The following is a 25,520-nucleotide window of genomic DNA, read 5'->3' on the forward strand; positions in this document are numbered from 1 at the left end:
TCCTGGTATCTCCTCCATGCTCTGGACACTGTGCTGACAGACACAGCAAACCTTCTTGCCACGGCTCGCATTGATGTGCCATCTTGGATGAGCTGCACAACCTGAGCAACTTCTGTTGGTTGTAGACACCGCCTCATGCTACTGTACCTCTAGGGAACACTAGAGAACACTAACAAAATTCAAAAGTGACCAAAACATCAGCCAGAAACAACGGGAGAGTAATGCTTGTGGTCACACCTGCAGAACCACTCCTTTATAGGGGTAGTCTTGCTAATTGCCTCTCATTTCCACCTGTTGTCTGTTTCATTTGCACAACAACAGGTGAAATTGATTCACAATTAGTGTTGCTTCCTAACTGGACAGGTTGATTTCACACGAGTGTGATATACTTGGAGGTACATTGTGTTGTTTAAGTGTTCCCTTTATTTTTTTGAGCAGTGTAATAATTTAAAGAGCATTATTTGTGTGTTATAAAGTCTGATGGCACCAGGTAGGAATGATTTCCTGTGCCGTTCCTTTAGGCAGCTGGTTGAATGAGTCTGTTGCTGAAGCTGCTCCTAAGCTTGTCCAGAGTTTTGTGGAGGGGGTGAGAGACATTGTCTATGATTGCCAGCAGCTTTGCCAGCATCCTGTCCTCCACCACCTCCTCCAGGGTGACAAGCTTAGAGCCAACAACAGACCCTGCCTTCTTTATGAGTTTGTTCAGTCTGTTGGCGTCCTTCGCTTTGATGCCTGCACCCCAGGACACCACAGCAAAGAAGATGGTGCTCGCAACAACAGACTGATATGTACAATAATATTATGAAGCTGAAGGTGAGGTTCGCCCAGGGTGTCATGAAAACTAGGACCAACACTGCGTGTTTGTGTGTGCGTGCATGCGTGCTTGTGTCCTTAACCACTTGTACACAGCAGTATTACTCTCAAGTCAAGAGCCCCTCTACTTTGTTTTTCTGTTCTCAGTTGCTCTCTGTCCTTCTTTTCTCTCATTTAATGTCCATCTCTCCCTCCTTCCCGCTCTCTGCCCATGTCCCCCTCATTAACTCGAATGCTCCATCCCTTGGCTCCTTGTTGTCTTCCTACCTCCCCATCTCTCTTCTTCTTATCACTCTGTCTTTATCTCATTCCCCACCTCTGTTTCTTTGTCTCTACATCTCCTCTTAAGTCCTCCACTCCAGACTAAATAAGCATCTGTCAGAGATTTTTTTTTCTCTCATTTTCCCTCTTACTCGGATTCCATAGGCAGTTTATCCAGTTTCAGTTTTGTGATGCGTGTAAATGTTCCCCATGAATCATGAGATCCTTAGGGTCCATGGGAGACCTTGATTAGGCTTAGAGGGCCCATGGGGTCCACACATACACATTCACACAAATACTGTCACAGTGAATCATCCCTTGGAGCAGGGGAAATCAGCTGGAAGCAGATGCCTTCAGGGGATAGAGCTCAGAGAAATCCCCTGACTTGATCTCATTCAGCACTCATTTAACCTGCTGCATGGCTAATTGCAGTGTAACTGTCAGCAGATGCTCTGAGATCAGTTCAGCTCTGCTCTCTGACTCCTTCTCCTCTGTATGTATGTATGTATGTATATAACACTTTGAAAGAGGCATGGACAATGCAGCTAAAATGTGTTAAACATTGACTAAATACTTCATTATAAAATAAGTAATCACATGAACAATTGTCTAAAATATTAATTAACTGAAGTTTTGTGTACAAACAAAAATATACTATGTTCATTTTTATTTGAAAAGGCTCCTCTTATGACTTTTTACCAGCTGTTTTCGGGTTGTCTGTCCCATTTCTTGTGAACCCAGTATGTAAGGAGCACCTCAATGGAATTTCTTCAAATTTGGCACAAACGTCAACTTAGACTCAAAGATGAACTTTTTAGAATTTGGCAGTTAAAGGAGATTATGCTAATTTTCAGGAATAGGTTTACATGCTTTAATGCCCCCCGCCAGTGTATTTTGATATTTTTATTTAAAATTTTTCTGAGTCCTTTCCTGACAATGTTGATGAGCCACACTGTCCGCCAAATAATTTTTGAAAAATAAATTTATTTTATGCTTAAACTCACACAATTGAAGCTGTGGCTGAAAGAATGATGTATGGTTGGTCCTTGACCTGCTCAAATTCGAAAGTGTCATGAGATGACTTTTGTTGTTAATTTGTGCTTTTAAAGCCCACCTTTAAACGGCAGATAGTTAACTGAAGGCAGTCAGCAACATAACAGCACGAGACAAATCACCAAATGTAACCATCTGCTGCTTAAACTGTGATCTCTGATTGAACATTTTTTAAAATAAGAATTGGACAAGGAGGAAGAGAAAAAGAGGAAGGGTATATCTTCCTCCTCTCCCACTTGTGCCTCCTTTCTTCCCATCCTCAAACTGCCCTTTACCTCCCTGTCTCTCTCTTCTGTCTGTTCATTCTGTGAATCTCCTCCCCCCTCATGTAGATGGGGGAGTATCTCTAACAGTGGTGGAGTCCTCTGCAGAGGCCAGCTGCAGGATGAGCAGTGATTTTCCTTGAGACAGGTATCCAAATTCTGCACAGGGGACAAGGGTGAAAGTGCCCCCCACTTTCACCCTTGTCCCCAACTGTCCCCATTAATAACACTCACTGCAGACCTATAAGCACACAGTCGGCTCTGAAACATCACAGCACAACACACAAGCAGGGTGAGACCCACTATGTGCTCTCTCTGTGTATTAGTAGACACAGAGGACACACACAAGCAGATTACAACACAACAGTGTTATTGGCACCTGACATTGCCTTTGTGTTTCCGTGGTGACATATGAGTGTCAGCAGCATTGCTGCTATGCTTGGCAGCCATGAGACAGTAAAGACAGAAGTCTGTACTGTAAAGGGAAACATTTAACTGCACAAACAACACAACTCAGAGCAGAGGAAATGTTTCACTGGAGGCAGAAACACAGTTAACAGTTGACTGCTGTTGTGTTTCAATGGAGAGTGTGATGCTGGTTTTCTAACAGCGAATCCTTAGCTTTTCTACACTACATGTCTGCAGCCGACCACAACTCTTACCTGAAATAAAATGTTTTTCCAAACTCTGTGTGTCTGAACAGAACTGCTCTCTCTCTGTTTCTGCTCAACAAGAGTTACCACAGAGCAGCGACTCAGTCAGAAGCTCATTCACTCACTTGTTCACTAAAAAACTGATCATTGTCAGGGTTTAGTTTGAGAAGAAAAGCTAATACCCCTTTTGCACTGGTCAAAAATCCCATTTACACCCAGGTCAGTTGACTCTGCAGCAGACACGGTTTTTATCACCTTGGCTCTGCTCATCTTTGATCTAAACGTTAGACCCGGGTAAACACTATGATGGCGCGTAAATAAGGAAGGAATTTGGGATGCGGTCTATTAAGGATGTTTTATTACTGGACACAGTGTTGAAGGCAGAGCCCCATTCATTCCTGTGAAAGCTGCTCAGTGGTGTTTTGAAGCCAAAAAAACTCAACTTCCCATTGAGCTGTTTCCGACGAATTTCTGGCGTGAAATGTCAGATATGATTACTGACAGAGATTCATTAAGTTATTGGTTCATTTGTCCATTCGTCTGTTGTCACATTGTCAATTAGTTGTTATTCACTGACCATTGACCAGAGGCATGAGTATGTGGTGACATGGTTTGTTTTATGCCTCATGAATGCAAATTTATTTTGGATATTTGTGAAAACAAAACAAAACAAGTTAAATCACATACATACATACATACATATAAAAATAAAATCTATATAATCAGTAGTAGTGTTGATCAGTAGTACAGCACACATTATCACTTATGCTAAGCATACAGGGCGCTGTTACGGTAGCTAGCGGTGAGTAGGCTGACGTGTGTAGCGTTTGGGCGGTTATACTATTTTAACTGGCTTGGCGAGGTAAGTGGTTGTTTAGCTTGCATGGTGTTTGGTATTATCCTGGCTTGGATGAATATCTGTTTGTGTTTCGTGCCTAGTAGTGCTGCTTTGCTGTTGCCTTTTGATAACTTTGTTCACCTCGAGCCTGTTGGTATTTTGTATTTCCTTTTGTGGTCTAAGCACTGATGGAACTGAAAATGGCACAGTTTGAGTCAGAAAAAAATTGTGAAACTGATGTGACTCGAGTAAGGTTAACTAAGTTGGATAAACCTAAATTGTGGAAACTGATGGAATATTTGGAGTTGGATGCATCTGAGGAAGCAAAGAAGCGAGAACTCATATTGAGTATAACGGTTAGCTGTAACCCTGAGGAGAGAGAGAGAGAGAGCGCATGAGCGACAGGAGAGGGAGCGAGAAAGGGAGCATGAGAGGATGAAGCAACAGAAGAAGGAGCGAGAGAGGGAGTATGAGCGACAGGAGTGAGAGAGGGAGCATGAGAAGATGCTTAATCTTGAGAAAGCTAAGCTTGCTCTAGAACGTAGACGCCGGGAACATAGAGAAGCTTTTGAAGCGATTAAATGTTTCTCCTTAATGCCAAGGTTTGATCCTGAGAAGGTGGAGATGTTCTTTGAGATGTTTGAGAAGATTGCTGTGCAGTGACACTGGCCTAAAAAGGAGTGGGTGACCCTCATACAGAGTTCTTTAACTGGAAAGGCCCAGGAAGCCTATGTGGCTGTAGAGCTATATCAAATTGGTGACTATGATGTTGTCCGAAAGGCTGTTCTAAAAGCCTACGAGTTAGTTTCAGAGGCATACGGACAATAGTTCAGGTCAGAGTACATGTAGGGCAGACTTATTTGGACCTTGCACGACAACAAGAAGCACCTTTTAAAAACTGGCTGAGGGCTAGTGAGGTCTATGATTTTAAGGACCTGCAGGAGTTGTTTGTGATGAAGCAGTTCAGGCGGAGCCTGCCAAAGGTCATGCAGACATACTTGAATGAAACTGTGTCTAAGGCTGTTGAAGCCTCTGATAATTATGTCCTCACCCATAAGACTCTTGGCTTGACAAACCCAGTGGTCAGGTTAAAAGGACAGGGGAGTTTGAGAAACACAACAATGATAAGAGCAGTGGTAATTGGCGTCCACCTCTGAACTCCCAAAATGGTGGTCGACGACCCAAGTCTTCTCCTTTCCCTGGAGACATCATTTGCCATTATTTTCGTAGACCTGGGCACATTAAGGATGTCATGTGTGAGCTTGGTATTTCACAAGTTGTTTCATCTGCATATCATCCTCAGTCCCAAGGAGCTCTGGAATGGGCTCATCAGACAATAAAAACTATGATAAAGACTTACAGCATTCAGTTTCCAGGAGACTGGGATGTTGCCCCTCCATTTCTGCTGTTTGCGCTGAGAGACTCTGTAAGTGAATCTACAGGATTCACCCCTTTTGAGCTGGTGTTTGGACATGAAGTTGCAGTATGTTTCTGAGTTCAAAGATCGTCTGTGGTCTGCCTGTCAGGTTGCCAGAGATAACCTTCATCAATCTCAGCAAAGCATTAAGTCTCAGTTTGATAAGAAGGCTGTTGACCGTTGTTTTGCCATTGGGGATAAGGTCCTTGCTCTAGTAGAGCAGCGAACATATGGTCTGAGTGCATCATTTTGTGGTCCCTACAGCCTTTTGAAAACAGTAGGGGACAAAAATTATGTAAACATCACTCCTGAGGGCAGGAGGAAGACCAGATTGTGTCATGTTAACTTGTTGAAAGCATACCAGGGTCGTTTACGTTGGTCGTCTGTTGCCTGTGCAGCTATGGGGCAGGTAGAGGAGGAGGATTTTAGTGGTTTCCGTTTGAGAAACTCGGAGGCTCTGAAGTCAATTCAGAAGCAGCTGGTGCATCTTCCAGCAGAGTGGCAGTTGAAGTAAAGCGTTTAATAGAAGAGTTCTTCCTCCTTTTCCAGGATGTCCCAGGGCGCACGCCTCTTGCAGTCCATGATGTGGACGTAGGTGGTGCAACTCCCATTAAGCAACACCCATATAGGCTAGCACCCTCAAAATTGCAAAGTTTGAGGGAGGAGGTGTCGTATATGTTGGATATTGGTGTAGTAGAACATGGACAAAGTCAGTGGAGTTCTCCAGTGGTGCTTGTCCCAAAACCTGATAACACCACAAGACCATGCATTGATTATAGAAAAGTAAATCAGGAGATGAAGGCTGATGCCTTCCCCATTCCCAGATTGGAAGATTGCATAGACAGAATCGTGAGAGCTGAGGTCGTATCTGAATTGGATTTACTCAAGGGGTACTGGCAGGTGCCTCTGACCCCGGGGGCCAAGGAGATTTCAGCCTTTGTGACACCTGAGGGCCTGTATGTGTGTACCGTCCTTCCATTTGGCATGAAAAATGCACCTACATTTCAGCGGCTGATGAATACAGTCACTAATGGGTTGAGCTCATTGGTTACTTATATTGATGACGTAGTTGTGTACAGTCATTCATGGGCAGAGCACCTTATACATCTGCGGCAGCTATTTGAGAGACTCCGAGAGGCAAAGCTTGTGGTGAATTTACCAAAGTGTAAGTTTGGGAAAGGGCAAGTCACTTACCTTGGGCATCAGGTGGGTGAAGGAAAGGTGATGCCTTATCGGGCAAAAGTCAAAGCCCTACTTGATCTTCCTGCACAAAAGAGTTGACTTGAGGTTATGAGAGTCTTAGGCACATGTGGATTTTATAGGAGGTTCATTCCAAACTTTGCTGTGGTCACTGAACCGTTGACTAACCTCCTTAGAAAAGATGCAAAGTTTATTTTGACAGAAGCCTGTGAGCGTGCTTTTTTGGAAACGTGAAAGCTATTTTGGCATGTGAACCTGTGCTTCTTGTTCCAAATTTTGAGGCACCATTCAAGTTGACGGCGGATGCCTGCGACATTGGAATGGTAGCAGTACTTTTCCAAGCTGATGCAGCTGGGCTAGATAGATCAGTGGCTTATTTCTCAAAGAAGCTAAACAGACATCAGAGGGCTTATTCAACCATTGAGAAGGAAGCATTGGGTCTTGTCTTGGCTGTCAAGCAATTTGAGGTGTATGTGTCTCACTCAGGTCGAGAGGTGGTGGTGTATACAGACCACAATCCATTGTTCTTCTTAACCAAGTTTAAAACATCAAACCCCAGGGCATTCAGGTGGGCACTAGTCTTGCAGCCTTACAGTCAAAGGTTACCTTCACCTTGGTAAGCTAGGTAAACGCTCACGTTAAATGCAACACGCAGGGAGAGGCATTAGGTTACGGGCTTGCTCGCCTTAGTCAGTTGCGGTATCACAAGCCGGGTAAGTGTAGCGCCGTAACAATATCCTCTCCAGCACAGTTCAGATGTGTTACTATATTTTTAGGTTACGGATAGAGTGTTGAAGTACCGCATCTTCAACTTCCAACTCCCTCCACAATGGGCTGTTTGTACGTTTATGTCCATCTTTAAAGGTTTCCTCCTAGTCTTCATCTGATATTATAATATTTGTTTGCAATTCCCCTTTTTCCTTGACATCCATGTTATTATCATTACCTTCATGTTGGAGCATTTTTGATATTAATTCCTTTTTCATCTCTCCCTCCGTATGTGACGTTAACAATTCCCCTAGTTTGGATGGTCTGCAAATATTTTCCCACTCCTTGTGTTTCTGAAGGTAATGTCTTAATTGTAGGACAATTTATAGAAGTCATGGGTTGGCAGGTTAAATTCCTTTTTAAGTTGTTCAAAAGCTTTCATAGTTTGTCCGTAAAAACTTGTGCTATATATATTAACCCCATATCTGTCCATTTTCTATGTCCCACATCCATAGTTGATGGTACAAAGTCCAGATTCACTGCTATTTTGGTGGCCCTGCAAATTCAGTTTGACATTTTTAATTTCTTTCTTGCTGTTGACCATATTTTCAGTGTTGCCCGGATCCATTCATTACTAATTCCAATTACCCTCTGTATCTTTTCATTACGAAATGGAATTGATTCCAAAGGTATATTTTGACATGAATTTTGCTCCATTCCCACCAAAATCGTTTGTCTCTTTAGTAATCCACATGATAATAGATCTAATTTGTGCTGCCCAGTAATATTTTTTTTAATTAGGTAAATTTAACCCTCCCCTCTCTTTTGGGCAAAGAAGTATTTTATATTTAATTCTGGCTTTTTTATTCTGCCAAGTAGATTAAGATATGAAGTGGAGCTGGAGACCATAATTGGCAATGACTGGAATAAAAACAACAATCTTGGTATGATGTTCATTCTCACAGTTTCAGTTCTTCCCATCAGTGATAGTGATAGGGTAGTACCTTCCATCTAACCAAATCCCTTTTTATTTCTGTGATCAATTTTCCATAGTTTGCCTCAAATAACTGTGATATGATAGGAGTAATGATATACCCAGATATCTAAACCCTGTCATGGTCCATTTAAAATTAAAATTTCCCTCTAATTCTGTTGGATAATTTGCCTGAGAGCATCATGGCTATTGATTTAGATTCATTGGTCAAATAACCTGATATTTCCCCATATTCATTTAAATTTCAGATAAGAGCTGGTATAGTTGAGGATGGTTCACTCATATATGTTAATATATCATCAGCAAAAAGATATTTTGTGTTCCACTCCCCCTTTATCTCGTATACCCTTTATGTCTTTGTTTTGTCTAATCAACTCAGCTAATGGTTCAATACTTGTAGCGAATAATAACGGACTCAGACAGACAATCTCCCTGTCTGACTCCTCTTTTGAGGAAGAAGAAGTCCAAGCAACAGCCATTTACTCTAATCCGTGATTTGGGGTTTTTATACACCAATTTTACCCAGTCTATAAAAAGTTGAGTGAAAGCCCCTAAAGTATAATACAGGAAGCTCCATTTGACCCGATCAAATGTCTTTTGTGCATCTAAACTGAGCATCATGGTAGGCTGTCAATTGTTTTTAGATAGAAGATTTAATGTTTTCCAGGGGCGGATTGGCCATTGGGAGTACCGGGACTTTGGCAGGCTCTCGCTGCCATGGTGGTGGTGCAGGTCTTGTGTGTTTATATGTACATCAACGGGGGGAGTTCAAGGTTCAAGGTTCAAGGTTAATTTATTGTCATTCAAAACCATGCTTTACATGAACTGTGTTGGCACAGTATCTGTGTGCGGATTGTCGTGGGCCGGTCTGGACCAAAGAGTCCAGGGCCGAATTTTTGTCCCAGTCCAGGCCTGATGTTCTCCTAATATTGATAGCCCCTTGTCTCCCAGGGATAAACCCTGTTTGATCTGGTTTGATTAATTTTGATATATATCTCTGCATCCTCTGTGCCAAGATGTTTGTTAATATCCAAGTCGTTACAGAGCAAACTACCAGGTCTATATCCTTTGCATGTATTTGGGTCTTTTCCTTCCTTATATAGGACCAGGATGATGGCTTCTGACCAGGTTAGTGGTGGGTCACCTGATGAGAGGGTAGTTAGATACTTTAAATAATGCCAGTGTAAGTTCTTCTGCAAAACATTTATAAAATTCTCCCAAGAACCCATCCGTACCAAGGGATTTATTATTTGTAAGGGCTGTAATAGTGTTGGATATCTCTTGTAACGAAATCGGCCTAGTCATTTTAGTTGCCTCCTCTCCTGATAGTGACGGAAGGTATAATCTCTTAAGGAATACTTGAGTTTTATTTCCTATGAATTCAGACTCTGAGTCATGATTTTTATAAGACTCTGCGAAAGCTTCTGCTATCTCTGTTGGCTTTACCATATTTTGATAAGAGTTAGGATGTCTTATTTTTTGAATGATCCTTGTGTGTGCCTTTCTAAGTTGAAATGATAGTAGCTGGTTGGCCCCATTTCCCATCACATAGTATCTTTGATTTGTAAAACGTAGGGCACCTTTTGCTTTATACGTTAGTAGTTCATTTAATTTACACCTGATTTTCTTCAATTCAAGGAATGTGGAGTTGTATGATGTTTTCTTATGTTCTGACTCTAGTTCTCTAGTTTTATTCTCTATTTCTTGTTGCTTTAACCAAGCTTTCCTCAACCTTGATGATATTTCTCTTATTTTCCTGCTTTCCCACCTTCCCATAGAATTGACAGAGAAACTTCACCATTGTCATTTATTTGAAAGTATTGAATTTGAAGGTGTGTCCAAACTTTTGACTGGTAGTGTACATCTCCTTCAGAACTAATATACAATAACAAAAGAACGTGACTCCCAAAAGTCTCATAACCAGAGAGTGGTGCACTTACAACTCCTCAGTTGTTATACAGTAGAGTTGCTATTTACTCTAGATGAGCACCTATCTTGCTCAAAAGAAAAACAATATATCTGTCAGCTTATATAGCGGTAAGATAGGGCTGGTTAAAAGTACTATTTTAACCAGCTCCATTTTAACTTTGTGTATATCCTCTTTGGCAGATATTCTGTTTGTGCCATACCAAAACGTGTTGATAACGTTTACTCGATGAGAGCTTATAGGTCAGCTTCTGTGATGCGTGGCTGCCTCCTCCTCTCCCGCTGTCCTGTCGCGGTGGTCCAGCTACTTTGTGCTGTCATCCTCTGTAGTCTCTGTCTCATCGTCATCAACTTGAATCCCCAGGTCCTTTAGCATGGGTGCAGCATCCATTAACATGGTGAACGTCTTTGGCCCCGATTCCAGAAACACTTTCAACTGTGCGGGATACGGCGACTATGCCTTCACGTTCTTTTCCTCTAGTTTCTTTATGACTTCCCTCACGTATTTCATCTTTTTTTGTATCTCATTCGTGTAGCCATGGTCTTTCCTTCATATGTGATCTTTTGTTTCCATGCCTCCTGTATCACTCGGTCTTTTACCCGGTAATCTAGGAAGCGTACGATGAACGTTCGTGCCGGGGCGGTGTTTTCTTTTGGTTTGGCGGTCAGCGAGCAGTGAGCTCTTTCAATGGGGAGCGCCATATCAACCCGGGAGGCGCACTGTTGATCGAATTAAGTCATTAACAAATCCTATAGTGTAATTTTTCTCAGTGCCCTCCGGAATCCCATGTATCCTTATGTTGTTGCATCTTGACCTTGCTTCCAAGTCATCACACTTCGCGGACAGCTTCACCTCTTGGTGAAGTAGAAAGGTGACCACTCTTTCCAGCCGCGCTGTCCTGTCTTCCTTGTCTCCCAACCTTTCTTCCACATCGACTGTTCTTTGATCTAGTGAAGCTATTCTTTCCATAAGTTCCATCACATTTGCCTCTAGTCTTGTCTGAGCCCCTTTATTGTCTGCAGCTGCTTCTGTGTGCTCTTGTCATAGCCTCTGTAGCTCTGTTAATATTATTGAGTCCTGCTCCCCGCCTTCGAGCACCCTCTCCGGCATGGTGTCTTGGTAGGCCTCCCTTTTTTATCCATTTCTTTTTCTTTACTTCTTTGCTAGATATTCTTTAGTTTTGTTTGATTTCTGCTGTTAATTTTATGTTTGAGCTAGTTTAAATTGTTTTTCTTAAGAGCAACTTTGCCTCCTGCTTCCTACCGCATTTCGCCACCGGAAGTCCCGCTAACACTCCTTTTTGTTTTTTGTTCAGAACTTGCTTCATATTTGTCTGATCAAACACAGGGGATCTGTACTGATGGTGTCTCATCAGCCTTAAACAATATTGCCAGTCCAATATTAACTTCTTGCGTCCATTTTTATACAGAACACTTCTGATGCTCCTCTTTAACTCAAGCTATTGCAAGCTTACAATTTGCCTTTAACGTTTTTCAAGGTTCATGTAAGGTTCAGTATTCATTTAATTATCATTCTACAACACAGGATTGTACAATGAAATCTAAGTTGTAGTTCCTTCAGATGGCAGCAGAGTGAACAGACTGTGGCGAGATGGGTGTTGTCTTGTAGTAGGGCCTGACCGATATGGATTTTTTGAGGCCGATGCCGATACCGATTATTAGGGGGGAAAAAATCCGATAACCGATTAATCGGCCGATTTTTTTTTTTTTATAAAGTTTTAAAATTGTATTAATTTAAGCAATATATAAGTAATATAATATATATATAATATATCTACATTTACTTATTTTTTTTGAACAAATGGCTGCTTTTGAGCCTTTCAGACACTTCTACAAAGAATTAAAGGCAGAAAAATAATTTCAAATCCTTTTTATTGCTGAGTCAAGCAGCATATTAACATGACAACCATCCAACATTACTCGCCTACTCCCCGCCCCTTCCTTCCCTTGCATATTACGTAGTGCTTAAACGTTAACTCGGCGTGATCGAGACCAACACAGCGGGGAACATCGTGAAGTGGGTTGAATTGAAACTTGTTGACTTATTGTTTATTTCACAAACTTGTTTATTTACCGTTGAGGCGGACCACTCTCCTCCGTGCGTCCCTGCCGCTGCCTGCTCCAGATCAGTTTGTCATGAGGTCGGTGCGCCCTCTACAGGATAAATAGCCTAATGTCGGGGGATCTTTTCAAATGGGGGAACATTTTCAAAGTAAAACCAAGTCTATTCCCTGAATTTTATTTCTGAAAATATCGGCGACAATTGGCGAGTTTTGGCCGATTACCGATTAGTCTCAAACGGGCTATAATCAGCCGATTTAATCGGCCCGCCGATAAATCGGTCGGGCCCTATCTTGTAGTATCCTCTGGGCTCTGTGCAGACATCTCACTTCACCAATATCACTGATGCTCTGTAGATTGTACCAGTGATGTTCTGGGTGGTTTTAATCACCCGCTGTAGAGCCTTCCGGCCGTAATGAACCATGCCAGTTTGTGGTGTTTACAGTCAGGATGCTTTCTATTGCTCCTCTGTAAAAGTTACTGTGAATTTGGCTCCAGAATTTAGCCTTCTTACGTTTCAGAGGCTATTCTGTGCTTTTTTAACCAGGGTGGTGTTGTGTGATGACCAAGACAGGTGTTGTACTGAAGCCCAGAGTTTTTAGTTTTCCAATCAGCTTCATGGGTGAGATTGTGTTGAATGCTGAGCAGAAGTCAACATAGAGCATCCTGATGTAGCTGTTAGAAATATCTGCATAATCTCAGGCTTGCTGCCATCCATACGCTAAATCATCATGATATTTAAATCTACCTGGGAATTTGGCTAGACATTCACTTCAAAACAGTGTGTGAAGCAACTGGCACATAAACTAAACATAAAAGTGGGTATCTAATTTAAAGCATGCTTGGTTCTGGAAGACAGGAATGTGATTGTACAGTCAACCTTCAAGTCTGTGTTGGACTATGGAGATATCCTTTATTCTCATACTGCTCGCTCCACCTTAAAACAACTTGAAGCCATTAATCACTTTGTTTTGCACTTTATTACAGAAAAACATTTTTTTACATAAAAAATGAAAGGATAAGGAACACTTTATTAGGTATTATTCCCCAGCTCTTCTGATGAAAAACAAATAATTTAACAACAATGCAGCACTTTCTTTAAAAAAGGTCCTTCTTGGTGAATTTGGGCATTTCTGACTTTGGCAACCTGTAGTGGCACTGTCATGATTACAAATTAATGGATATCACTTGTAATGACTTTTTAATTCCATTTTATTCAACGCATTGTAATATCAGACAGTCACTTCCAACACAGATCTAACCTGGGGACTCTACAGTACAAGATCCAGAACACAGACTAACCAGCCTCTGTTAGATAGACAGCCTGATAATTAGCATTGAAGCGAGCACAGCCTGGGAATTATTATTACAACCAGGTCAGGTAGCTGTAGGCTTTTAAACCCTGATGATGGGGTTTAAAGCCTGTAACTTCCCTCCAGTTAGTTAGAACTGAAGAAGCCTCTTGAATGAGAGGTGAAACGTCTTCAAGAAACTGAAACACGTCCAGTTGCCTACGATATAGCACTTAGAATTCTTTCAATAATATTTTAAGTTTTCTGACAGGGCTGCCTGTTCTTTTGATTAGCTGATTGGTTTCTAATGTAACATGTTTTACCACCTTGCTGAAATTTTTCTTTGCTTATTTTATTCAGTCCATCCCAGTTAAAAGAAATTGTCCTGCTTTACCCAATTTAAATTCTCAGAACATCAGCAATGTTACCAGTTTACCAGCTTGAGTACAATCATTCCCTGGCTTCTGACTTTGTCTAGTACAGTATGACAAATGAGTTCACCTTTTAATGAACTTTGTCTTGCAAATGAATGATCACTGTCCCAACAGTGCTGACCATTGCGGGAATGAAGAACAAACCAGACTCTTGTTCTCTATGGACCCAAAACACAGAAGCCAAAAAAATGTCTGCCTGTATGCTGGGGGAGTATCTTTCATGGAGTAAATGGTGTGCCATCTTGGAACACAACATCCAGTTTGTAGTCCTTCAAACTGTCAATGGATCAACATGTGTGAGCCAGTCCTTCGTTACTCTCCTCCCAATTTGGACTGAATGCTCTTATGTTCCCCAGCGCTGTGTCTCTACAGAGAATTATAGTTGAACTGGAACGTCTAGGTTCTGTTTCCAAAGTCATTCAAAAATTTACATTAACACTTCCAATAATGTAAATAACTAAAGAATCCAGCCTTGAAACATGAACTTGCGTTGACATGAACTTATGTTTAGATAAAAAATAAAATAAAAATCATTTTCAGTATTTGCTGGCCTTTAAAGATCCAGTGTGTAGGACTGAGGGGATCTATTGGCAGAAATGGAATATAATATTTATATTTCTGAATGATAATTCCAACAATATTGTCTGTAATAAGAGCAGAACAGACTGAACACTAGTTTTAAACAGCAGAGACAACAACTAATAAAGAAGAAAAAAATACTTTAAAAGATGGTGTTGTTGAATTTTATGGATAAGCTTCTGCTGCAGTGGAGCCTATTTGTCAAAGAATATGGATAAGATACTCCAGGAACAGACTTCAGAAACTTCAGAAACAGAAGCATTGAGTTACAGATGCTAATGGAATAGGAAGTGACGACATGATTTCAGCTCTCTTTTAGAAATGGAAATAATTCAATAAAATTGACGTTTAAACATAATTTAACCAACACCTCGATTTATTTCCCTGGTTGATACTGGAGTGTCAGCTAACACTGAGAACCAGAGGGACAGTCTCATACCGCTGACTGTAAAAATAGTGGACAGAGCCACAGTGATGTCCCGCAGAGGTTTCTTAAGAGCCAGAATGAAGTTCAGAGCGGGTGGTACAGTCGTCATCTTGGCAGTGTCTGACTCTACCTAACTCCCAGCTAATCAAAAATGGGCAAAGAGGTGGAGCGGGGACGGGCTAACCCTAACCCTAACCCTCTCACACTGTTTCCAATGTGAGTTCAATGTCACTGTTCTGCTTGCTATGTGATAAGCAGCTAGTGTCCAGGTTTCACATCTTTCCTCCTTCACTCTGTCCTACAGTACAAATCAGCCAGCGCTCTTTAAACAGTTTACAGACATCTCCATTCCTCCCTCCTCTCTCCCACTGTCTGTCTCCCACCTTCTCTCATCACTCTGTCTTTCTCTCTCTGGACTGAGTTCTCCTTGAATCTTCGCTCTTCGATTTTCAGCCTTATCACCAAGTCATGCCAAGCCTCCCTTGATATTTTCTGTGTTTTCTCTTCCCTTTTTTCTGTGTTGTTGTTCCTTCAAAGCACACTGTATGGAAGTACTTGGATGGAAGTTGTGCAATAGTGTGGAAGAAATTAAAAAACCTTTCCTGCCTTAAGCCAATCTGGCACACACAAACAGACACATGTCGGCACAGACTGTGTATGTGTGTGCATGCAAGACAATCACTGCAAACACGGAGGGCATTTGCAAGTTGTATACAAGTTGTTTTATAATGTGATCCAAGTCAAAGGATCTTAAGGAAGTGGTGGAGATGTTTTATAGGAAGCCACCGCAGCCACCAATGGTGAAAATATGAGCACCCATGGGACCTAAGTAAGTGATTTGGGTGAAAGACCCCACCAGGAGGAGGCATTAGGTAATGTTAGAAAGGTTTGAAGAGGCATGTGTTGGAGTGATGACAGTGACAGTGAGAGGATATATATGACTGCAGTAACAAACTGAGAAGCTTATGGATCATGCATAATCCTCCACTCTTTTTGTCCCCTCTGTCTTTCCTTCACTGACATCCTCTGTCCTCCTCATCTCCTCTCCTCTTCTAGCATGGGCTACTGTATCCTGGTGGCTCATGGCCTGGGTCGGCTGTGTTCGGTGGTTGGCCGTTGGGGCACCACAGTCCTTAGTGTCTCCATGCTGCTGCTGCTCCTGCTCTTCTCATGGAAGACCGTCCACCAGAACCAGGTCTGGCTCTCGAGGGAGGCCCTTTTCCGGTAAGCAGAGAGAGAGAGAGAGAGAGAGAGAGAGAGAGAGACTCAGAGAGCATAATGCTTGTCTTCATCCTTAAAGATCAGCTATTAGCAGTTTGTCAGATTTCTACAATAAAGTCAGGCCAATCACCACACAATAAGTGTAATTGTAATTTCCCAGTATGTGATCGTTAATTATGAGAATTCGCTTACATTTGCGTTCAGCATGGAGATCTCGTGAAAGCAGAGATGAGCTCAAATTTGATAAATACATTTCTGGAGCTTCACAGCACACAAAGTAGCAAAAACATATTTGACTTTGTCTGTTTTCACTAAAAAAGTCAAATTTCTCACTGAGCTGATGAAAAAAAAAAATACAGTAGAAGCACAAGCTGCTCTTTCCTATCTGTACTATTTTTACTATAATTACTTCATTGGTTACTGGCTTGACCTTTTGGAGAAGAAAGTGACATGAAGCAGAATTGGTTCAATATTGTTCTGAAGTTTACTGAAGTACACAGGAATGTATACAAACAGGTACAAAAACTTACACAAGTCTTAAGTTAAGAAAGAAGCACATGGAAACAAGACATTATTATAAAATGTAAAAATTGATGAGAAAACAGATCGAATGATCAGGAGACGAAAACGGAACATTTTTGTGTCAAAAATGAGTCAAGCTCCGATAAAAAGGCTATGTTCAGGGTGTGGTGATAATGGAACGACACAGGGAGAGAAAAAAATTTCACAACACTAGGTCACTGCCACTGTAACTGTTATTGAATGAGCCACAAAGACACTGTGGCCAGGATTAAAACCACTGACCAGTACAGGTGATGTTCGAATCACTCCCCCTCCCCTGCAGATGAAATCTAGTCTCAGTGGGGCTGCAGACTTCCTCTCCTTGATAGGCTTTTTGTCATTTTGCTCAGATGTCTGCACCTAATGTTTTTCTACAGACTGACTTAATGCCTCCTCCTTGTTTCAGCTCTGGTATCCAGACTCTGCCTCACAATGCCAAAGTCCACTACAACTATGCCAACTTCCTAAAAGACAGCGGCCGGCACCAGGAGGCCATTTACCACTACACCACTGCCCTCAGGTCTGTTTCTGAACTAAAGCCATCTGACCGTACTAACTCATGCACACAGTCACACAGTATATGGGTGAAGCTGCTTAATGATGCTAATAGAACAGTGTCCTTCATGCGTTGCTTTAAATTCTGCACAGGTCAAACCTGGTCACTTCATCATGCTGCCACTATGCTTCTGCTCTGTGTCTGTTTTCATTAATCCCCTCAAATTCAATTTATATTGAAAGGTTCAGCATTATACTCAAAGGTCAGATTATTTTAACTTGAACTCTTTGAGCTGCTGATCAGCCTAAGAGCCTCTTGTCAGGCTACAGCTGAGCAAAACATAGAGGAAGTATCCAGGGAAGAAGAAAAGGCATTTCATGTACAGTTAGCACTCAAACAGCTGCCAGAGGCCATATTTATCAAGGATCTCAGTATTAGTCCGAGGAATTGAGCTGAAAATTAAGCTAACACTAAAAATACTCCTACTTCAGAAACATGTGTGATTGCAGGATCACTAGACACTGAAGGGTGATTTATTTTCTGCAGAAACTGTTGATTGTGACGAACTGAAATCACTGTTTCAAAGCTATTTTTTGTCCCGCTGAAAGATGTTGAGGACTTCGATTGAAGCACTTTTGTATCCCCTGTTGTGTTATTATTCAATCTTATCTTAACAATCTTCATAGTATCTTTTATAAGCGTATTGATCTGGAGAAGTGTCTCTCCTCCTGCAGAATATGCACACTAATGTCTGCCTGAATGTCATCAACACACAGGCTTCCAGTGTCTATTACAGGCTGGACACACTGGATTACATGGAGTATCTGTTTATATGGAGTTTGACTTTGATAATTATCAAACTGCCCCTCACCTGTTGTGTGTATTCTCTTCTTGTCTGTGACATATTCTACACATACAGACATTAAAACTGTAGTGAAACGCTCGTTTTCAGGTCTCGTTTTGCTGAGAACTGTGCGTGTGTCGCGATTGAAATATGTGAGATTCCGAATCTCTAGATGACGCAACGCAGCAGCAGTGCTTGACACGCACATGAGAAGCATGTCTCAGGCATCCAGTGTGAATGGTATAACCTGTTAATATGGACACCAAAATGAAAAGTGAGAGGTGTGTTAAGAAAGTTGATGAAGTTTTTTTACTCCTTAGTTTCTTCTTCCTGCTGTGGACAGTGTAAGCAGGACTGTGCTCTGTACTGGTGGTAAAACAACTAAATTCTTGATCTCAAGTAAAATGATAAGATCGAATAAAATAGTTAGTTGTAAAGTATTTAAAGTTACAATAGTTATTGTGAAGCATTGCTTCTTTCACAATGTTATATCAATGGTGCATGTCAAATTCCAGTCCCTGCTGTATGTCTCCATAATCTGACTCAACATTTACATTAAAACCCTAAAGTCAAAGCACATATTACTGAAAACTTCCTTTGTCATACTGTATTTGCATAACATATCCTTTTTTCATAATACAGCTCCAAATATATTGTGAGTGTGAAGTGTGAAGTTTTCTGCAGGAGTACTGTGGCACCGGGAGTTTAGATACATTGTGACATACAGCGTTATCCAGATGGATTATACACAAACTTTAATATGTTGTCACATAGAGTTTCATTGTGTGGTAGAAAATGATTTGGTGTAGGGACTTTGGATCTGGACTTTTTAGTTATATATTATCATAAGGTGACATTAAAACGTAAGTTAAGTATTGCGACATGGATTTTTTGGCAAATCAACTCTTGTAGTTGAAGTATTTCAAAATCCTAATTAAAATGTGTAAATGTAGTTTTCATGTTTTAAAATGTATAATTACTGCAACAATGAAAATTCAACGGAAAACTGCTGACATTTTCAGTGTATTGTAAACATAACACTGCCTCAATAGTAACGTAAGTGAGTATAAAATGATCTTTTTGTTGTGTTGTTACTGGTTTACTTTGACATGCTTTAGGCCTGGAAAGGTAAAATCCCAAAATCAGATCAGTGCAAAATTCAAAATCAACTACAAAAGTCCAGTTTGCACTTCATCTTTGATCTTTTAGGTTAGGTTGCATCAGGGCTTCATTTGTAAATCAAAAGTTTTGAAGGCGCAGAAAGGCTGCTGCTCCGGCAAGTCAGGGGGAGAGAAAAGTTCTCTGAATGCGTAATAAATCCACAGTGCCTGGAGCAGACAACATTGAGGTGCTCCGCTGTTAAAATTAAACAAAACATAAAGCATTATTAATTTACATTTTTTTATCAGAGCATTCACAGTAATCACATACTCAATTCACAGCACAAACTTAATCATGTGCCAACATATTTATAGAGCAGCATTAAACTACATGCCAGCATAACTCAACACAGTGATGCCTGTGCACACTGTATGACCCAACCGCTCACTCCCTCTAAAAGTGTCTATTTTACATTCAATTTCATTGTTATTATGGAAGTCTTATGCTCACGAGTACATTCAAAATGATTCATTATTCTTACATTATTTATATATATAAATTATTTATATATATATATATATATATATATATCAGTTTTTTACACTAATTAGAGAAAACAGCTTTTTGAAATTCTACTTTTTTTATTCACAATGCACATACAAATGGAAAAGGACATTTCAGTTTGATGTTAATATTTAAAGTGAGTTTGGCTGGTCTGGTGGCTCAGGTTGCTTCTGATTCATAATGTGTTGGACGACTATATGATGACTATATCTGTCCAGGTTAGGATAATGCATGTCCAATGGAAAAGCTTTAAAGGTCCAGTGAAAAGGCTACTGGATCATAATCATTTTATAGTGTTACGTCCCCTGGGAGGTCTAGGAACTGTGGGGAGTAACATTACAAAATAAAACTTAACTCTCAAATCAGGCTTCAGGTTTTATTACCAAAAAACAAAGATTACCTCTACAAGAACACAAACGTATAATACATACTGAAAACTAACTTCCCTATAAAAAACTGGGAAGCCGGTTGCACTACACAACCAGTTTCTCCTAACACAGTCGACAGAAAAACAATTCAGTCTGTCAACGATGGTCTCGTCCTCTGAAAACACACACGGCATGGATGCTGCTGGATGACCCACTGGCCACAGCCACAGCTCCAGCCACAGCTTAAATCTTGCCCTGATTAGTAACTGGAGACAGCCACGGACAATCACCTGCTCCAGCGGGGGAGGGCAGCACCTGGAGGACACAGAAGCACACAGAAGAGAGCAGCCACACCCACACACAACCACTGACGGCCCTTAGGCCGTAACACTAGTTTTTGATATGGTTCCATATGAAACAGAATGTTAGAGTCTGGCTAACATTAGTTGGGACCATCTTTAAAATGAATCCGCCTGAGAAACATGGACATTAGTTAAATCCAAGGAACTCTTCACTGGAAGTGCTAAGGCTAAAATTCACTGTATCAAAGCCTAATATATCTTCTTCCTCTGTGTCACAGACCTCCACTGTTTTCCAAAAACTATTAACACGCATGTCAGTGAGTCACACTGTTGCACTGGCTGACATGATCCTTCATTACCATGATCGCGCGCACACACACACAGTGTAGTTTAATCTGACTCAGTCCACCATACACCATCCTGCTCCCCCGAATTCTCACTAGAACACCAAACGGGGATTAATCCGCTACTGAAAATTGTCCCAACAAATCCATTGTTACAATATTCAGGAGTTTTGAGAAAAAGAAGACATTTTTTTTTATTGTAAATACATTTAAATAAATATTTATTTAAAGGTTTTTTCTCTTGAGTAGGAACAAATGGACTTGGAGCTGAGAGCCACAGACAGTGTAGGGAAGTCATGAAGTACAGAGAGACAGACTAACATTATTATTTGACTCTGCACATGGATTTTGTTGACTTGTTCTGTAAAGGTTTTATAATGCTGCGCCCCTTGGAAATTATCTCGTTTTTTAAACTAGATTTATTTAGATCACTGCTTTTATTTAAAACTCCAAGTACAAGATGTGTCCTTGAACATTTTGAGCCTTTACTGGAAGAACCCAGTCATGTTACAGAATTGAAAATAGATCAAATACATTTATGACACGCATTTGGCACATAATGGATAGCAGCAGACTCAAGGTCACTGCATTTCTAATAAGGGACCTCCAAGAAACCATGCACCATTTGCTGGATCTTATCCAGTGCACCATGCTGTGTGTGTGTGTATGTATGTATGTATACGTATGTATACTGTATATATGTATCTGTATGTATATATGTATGTATACTGTATATATGTATCTGTATGTATATATGTATGTATATGTGTATATATATGTGTGTGTGTATATACAGTATATATATACAGTATATGTATATATATATGTACACAATATGCACTCATTTGGATGGGCAAAGAAGTATGATAATAATTAAAACTGCAAGCAGTGATGAACGGGCCCTCACCCCACGTACGTCGGGCTGTGGCGCCGTTGGAGGGCGTGCGGCCAGATGTGTGCTTGCCCGTTGTCTATGGAAAGGTTTGTACCTAAATGGGATCCGTGTCACTGAAAACACAGTGACATATTCAGTGACTTCCTGTGTCCAGTGGGTGGCGCTATAGATATGACACAGTATTGATGCAGAGACGTATTCAGGGCGAGCCCCTCTACATGTGTGACCAATTTGGTGTAGATGAGAAATTGTATGTTGAAGTTAAGGACTTCCTGCGTGATGGCGAAGGATCGAAATTGACCGCACCGCCACACCCACCAGGTACAATGCAGGCTATTGAAGGTATGAGGATGCTACTGAGTGAATGTGAAGTCTGTGGTGTTAAATCTGTAGGACGAGTTTGTTAAAGTACGAGGCACAGAAATTGGGTCCGTATAGAATGGACGAGCCATAAAGGGGGCGTTAGGGGGTGATACTGAGCTGTCGTGCTGCGCCTGAGGGCAGTTATGGTATCAAATTAACTACTCATGGGTTAGAAGCTACATGGCAAATTTGGTGAGTCTGCGACTATCCGAAAGTCCTGAAAACAGCGTCGGAAAAATTAAAATCGCTGCACGCCATTCAAGATGGCCGACTTCCTGTTGTAGCAAAAATGCCGACAAAAATAATTCCTGGCTAAGTCCTTGAGACCCATGACTCCTGAGGAAGCTATCAACGGCTGCCACCAGAGTCCTGAGGAGGCAGGTGGTCAAAAACCCTCGACTGACTGCAAAAGACCTGCAGCAAGACTTGGTGGCAGCAGGCACTAAGGTTGCAGTTTCCACAGTAAGGTGCATACTAAACCCTGAAGGGCTCCATGCCCAAATTCCAAGACGTACACCACTACTGACCCAAAAGCACAAGAAAAGTCTGGAGGAATGGGCTAAGATTCCTCAGGAACGCTGCCAGAAGCTGGTTTCTGGCTTTGCATCACGTTTGCAGCAGGTCATAACAGCAAAAGGGTGCTCTACTAAGTACTAAAGATGCTTGTCATGAAGGGGTTGAATAATTTTGAGACTGCAGTAGTGATTAAAAGTGGCATTTTGTGTTGAATTTGGAGAAACCACCAGCTATTTAAATTGTTCTTGTTTGATTTATTTATTGCAAACAGCTGCTGGTTTGTACATTTTGCCAATAAACCTAATTTGCAGTGGGGGTTGAATGATTTTGATTGCAACTGTATATATATATATATGTATTTGTGTGTATGTATGTGTGTGTGTGTGTGTGTGTGTGTGTGTGTGTGTGTGTGTGTGTATAGTGTTTTAATGTGCATTTATCAGTCTGTAATATAGAACATTACTTTATTCTTCACAAGTCCCCTTAAAATGTCAAATAAATAGAAGGTTTTGCCATTAAATATGACAAATATGATTTTACATGCAATGTAAGGTTTTCACTATTAATTGGGCTAGTAACTTGCACTGAATGTTTAAAGTCTGTCATCTAAAATCTTAATACACTCCACACAATTAGCACAAAAAACATCTCTTAGCCTGTTTTGGTAAAAACCATATGACCTTTAGTTAAATAACACTATCTTACACTACTAAAAACGGCAAAAGTTGTATGTAATATTTTAATAACTGAAAGATCATGAACATTAAGGACAGTTTTTTTTTAAATAAAAATAAATGAGTGCTCAATATGATACTTACAGATGATCATGATGGTTAAGATTACTGAAGTTGAACTGGCGGTTTGGGTCATACAATATGCTTGAATAGAATTACCAGGTACACACTGGCTTACTACTACAGTCCATAGGCAGATAGAAGTCAAGGTTTTGCAATGTCCATTGGCATAAAAGTGTCTCTAATTAGTCAAAACGTTTGAGCCAAGACAGCCGAAGCGGCTCTCCGGACCCGTACGCACATGGTGACGATGGACCTGGAGCCTGCTTGCAAAGTATTTTAAATGAACTTCGGGAGTTCAGAAGAGACTGCAGGGAGCAACTCTCTGACATTAAATGTGAACTGAAGAGAGTAAATGACAGATTGGAAGAGGCAGAGGGAAGAATTGATGAAACGGAGTACGTACTTCAAGCAGGATCAATGCTAATAAATCAGCAAACACAGCTCCAAGCTAACCTTGAAGCTAAGCTGATAGACCAGGAGGGTCGTGCGCGGAGGGATAACCTAATCACCTGGCCCGGACGGCCTGCCCTCAGAGTGGTATAGAGTTTTCTGGTATAGAGGTAATTTCAGTTATTCACAAAGAAGGAAAAGATAAACTAGAATGCGGATCATACAGACCTATTTAGGTGTTAAATGTAGACTATAAATTATATACAGCTATCCTTGCCAAAAGACTAGAAAACATTCTACCACAGCTTATACACAATGACCAGGCTGGATTCATCTCACAAAGACAAACCCACGATAACATCAGATGGTCTCTGTACATACTAAATCATATTCAACAAAACAAGCTTGAAGCTGTCCTAGTGAGTTTAGATGCTGAGAAGGCTTTTGACTCAGTGAGCTGGCCTTTCCTATATGAAGTCCTTGAAAGATTCGGCTTTCATAAAAATTTCACAAAGGCCATCCATACCTTATAAAGTAAACCAACAGCTCAGGCTAAAATAAATGGGCACCTTAGACAGATTCACCTTAGAGCGTGGATCGAGACAAGAATGCCCACTTTCGCCATTACTGTTTGCACTGTACATAGAACCTCTTGCACAGTACATAAGGCAGACAGAAAGCATCAAGGGAATTCGCATTAACGAAGACCACAAGGTGACGCTGTATGCGGATGACATTTTGGTTTATTTAATAACCCTTCTGAATCCTTCTCTAATCTTATGAAACTTCTTGACACATTTGGTAAATATGCAGGGTATAAATTAGATATAAAAAAAAACACAAATCATGTCATTTAATTATGTACCTTCAAAACACCTTAGAGAGAAATTTAAATTAAAGTGGGATCAAAACTCATTAAAATGTCTAGGGATAAACCGTCCAAAAATCATTTCAACACTGGCTGAGATAAATTATAACCCCTTACTAACAAAAATCAAAGATGACATACATAGATGGAACTCTGTCTCCTTCCTTGGCCTCAGTCATAGACTTGAATGTGTGAAAATGAACATACTTCTGGGATATCTCTTCCTGTTTCAAGCCCTCCCTGTAGAAGTCCCCTCAAAACATTTCTCTGAATTGAATAAAATTATCTCTAGATTTATTTGGCAAGGTAAAAAAATAGCATTAAATTCAAAACCCTACAACTCCCAAAAGAGGAAGGAGGAATGGCTCTACCCAATTTAAAAGCTTATTATTCTGCAGCCCCAGGCACTGGTTACTTCCTTAACCGCCCACAATACAAGAATGGATTGATATAGTGAATAACATTTACGTCATGGAACAGAAACTTTCTCCCTTCGCTTTCAGAAATAAGTGTTCACTAAATTCTGGACTTAATGGATTAAATATGTAAAACCTTTACAGCCAGATTTCGTGGAGGTATGAAAGACCCTGCTATGCTGCTTGTATCTAACAAACAGTATTTGTTTAAGCTTCTCATAAATATCCCCTTGACTACCCTTATATTTATTTACTTTTATTTTATTTTTATGCAAGGCTTTCCTCTCCCAACTTGTAAATAGTTTTTGTATACAAAAAAATATGTGGACTGCAGAAGAGTTTAAAATGACTTTGTGTGCATATTTGAATTTCTATATGAACTGCTGTAATAAAAAAAAAAAAAAACATATCACACTCTTCACACTAAGATTTTTGATCATAACGGTATACAGTATTTCACATCACCAAAATACTTAAAATAAAAATCAGTATATATATATATATATATGTATATATATATATATATATATATAT

General features: G+C 40.6%; 1 protein-coding gene across 1 annotated transcript in view; it reads left to right on the top strand.

The window, feature by feature from the left end:
* Positions 1-25,520, top strand: part of tmtc1 (transmembrane O-mannosyltransferase targeting cadherins 1) — a 274,776-nt gene that overhangs the window by 197,695 nt on the left and 51,561 nt on the right. Inside the window, exons 9-10 of the mRNA XM_084346518.1 lie at positions 15,997-16,164; positions 17,129-17,242. Of these exons, the coding sequence (XP_084202644.1) occupies positions 15,997-16,164; positions 17,129-17,242 (282 nt within the window). The remainder of the gene's footprint in view (positions 1-15,996; positions 16,165-17,128; positions 17,243-25,520) is intronic.

This window comes from Pagrus pagrus, assembly GCF_965226575.1.
Source record: "Pagrus pagrus genome assembly, chromosome: 23".
Taxonomy (NCBI): Eukaryota; Metazoa; Chordata; class Actinopteri; order Spariformes; family Sparidae; genus Pagrus; species Pagrus pagrus.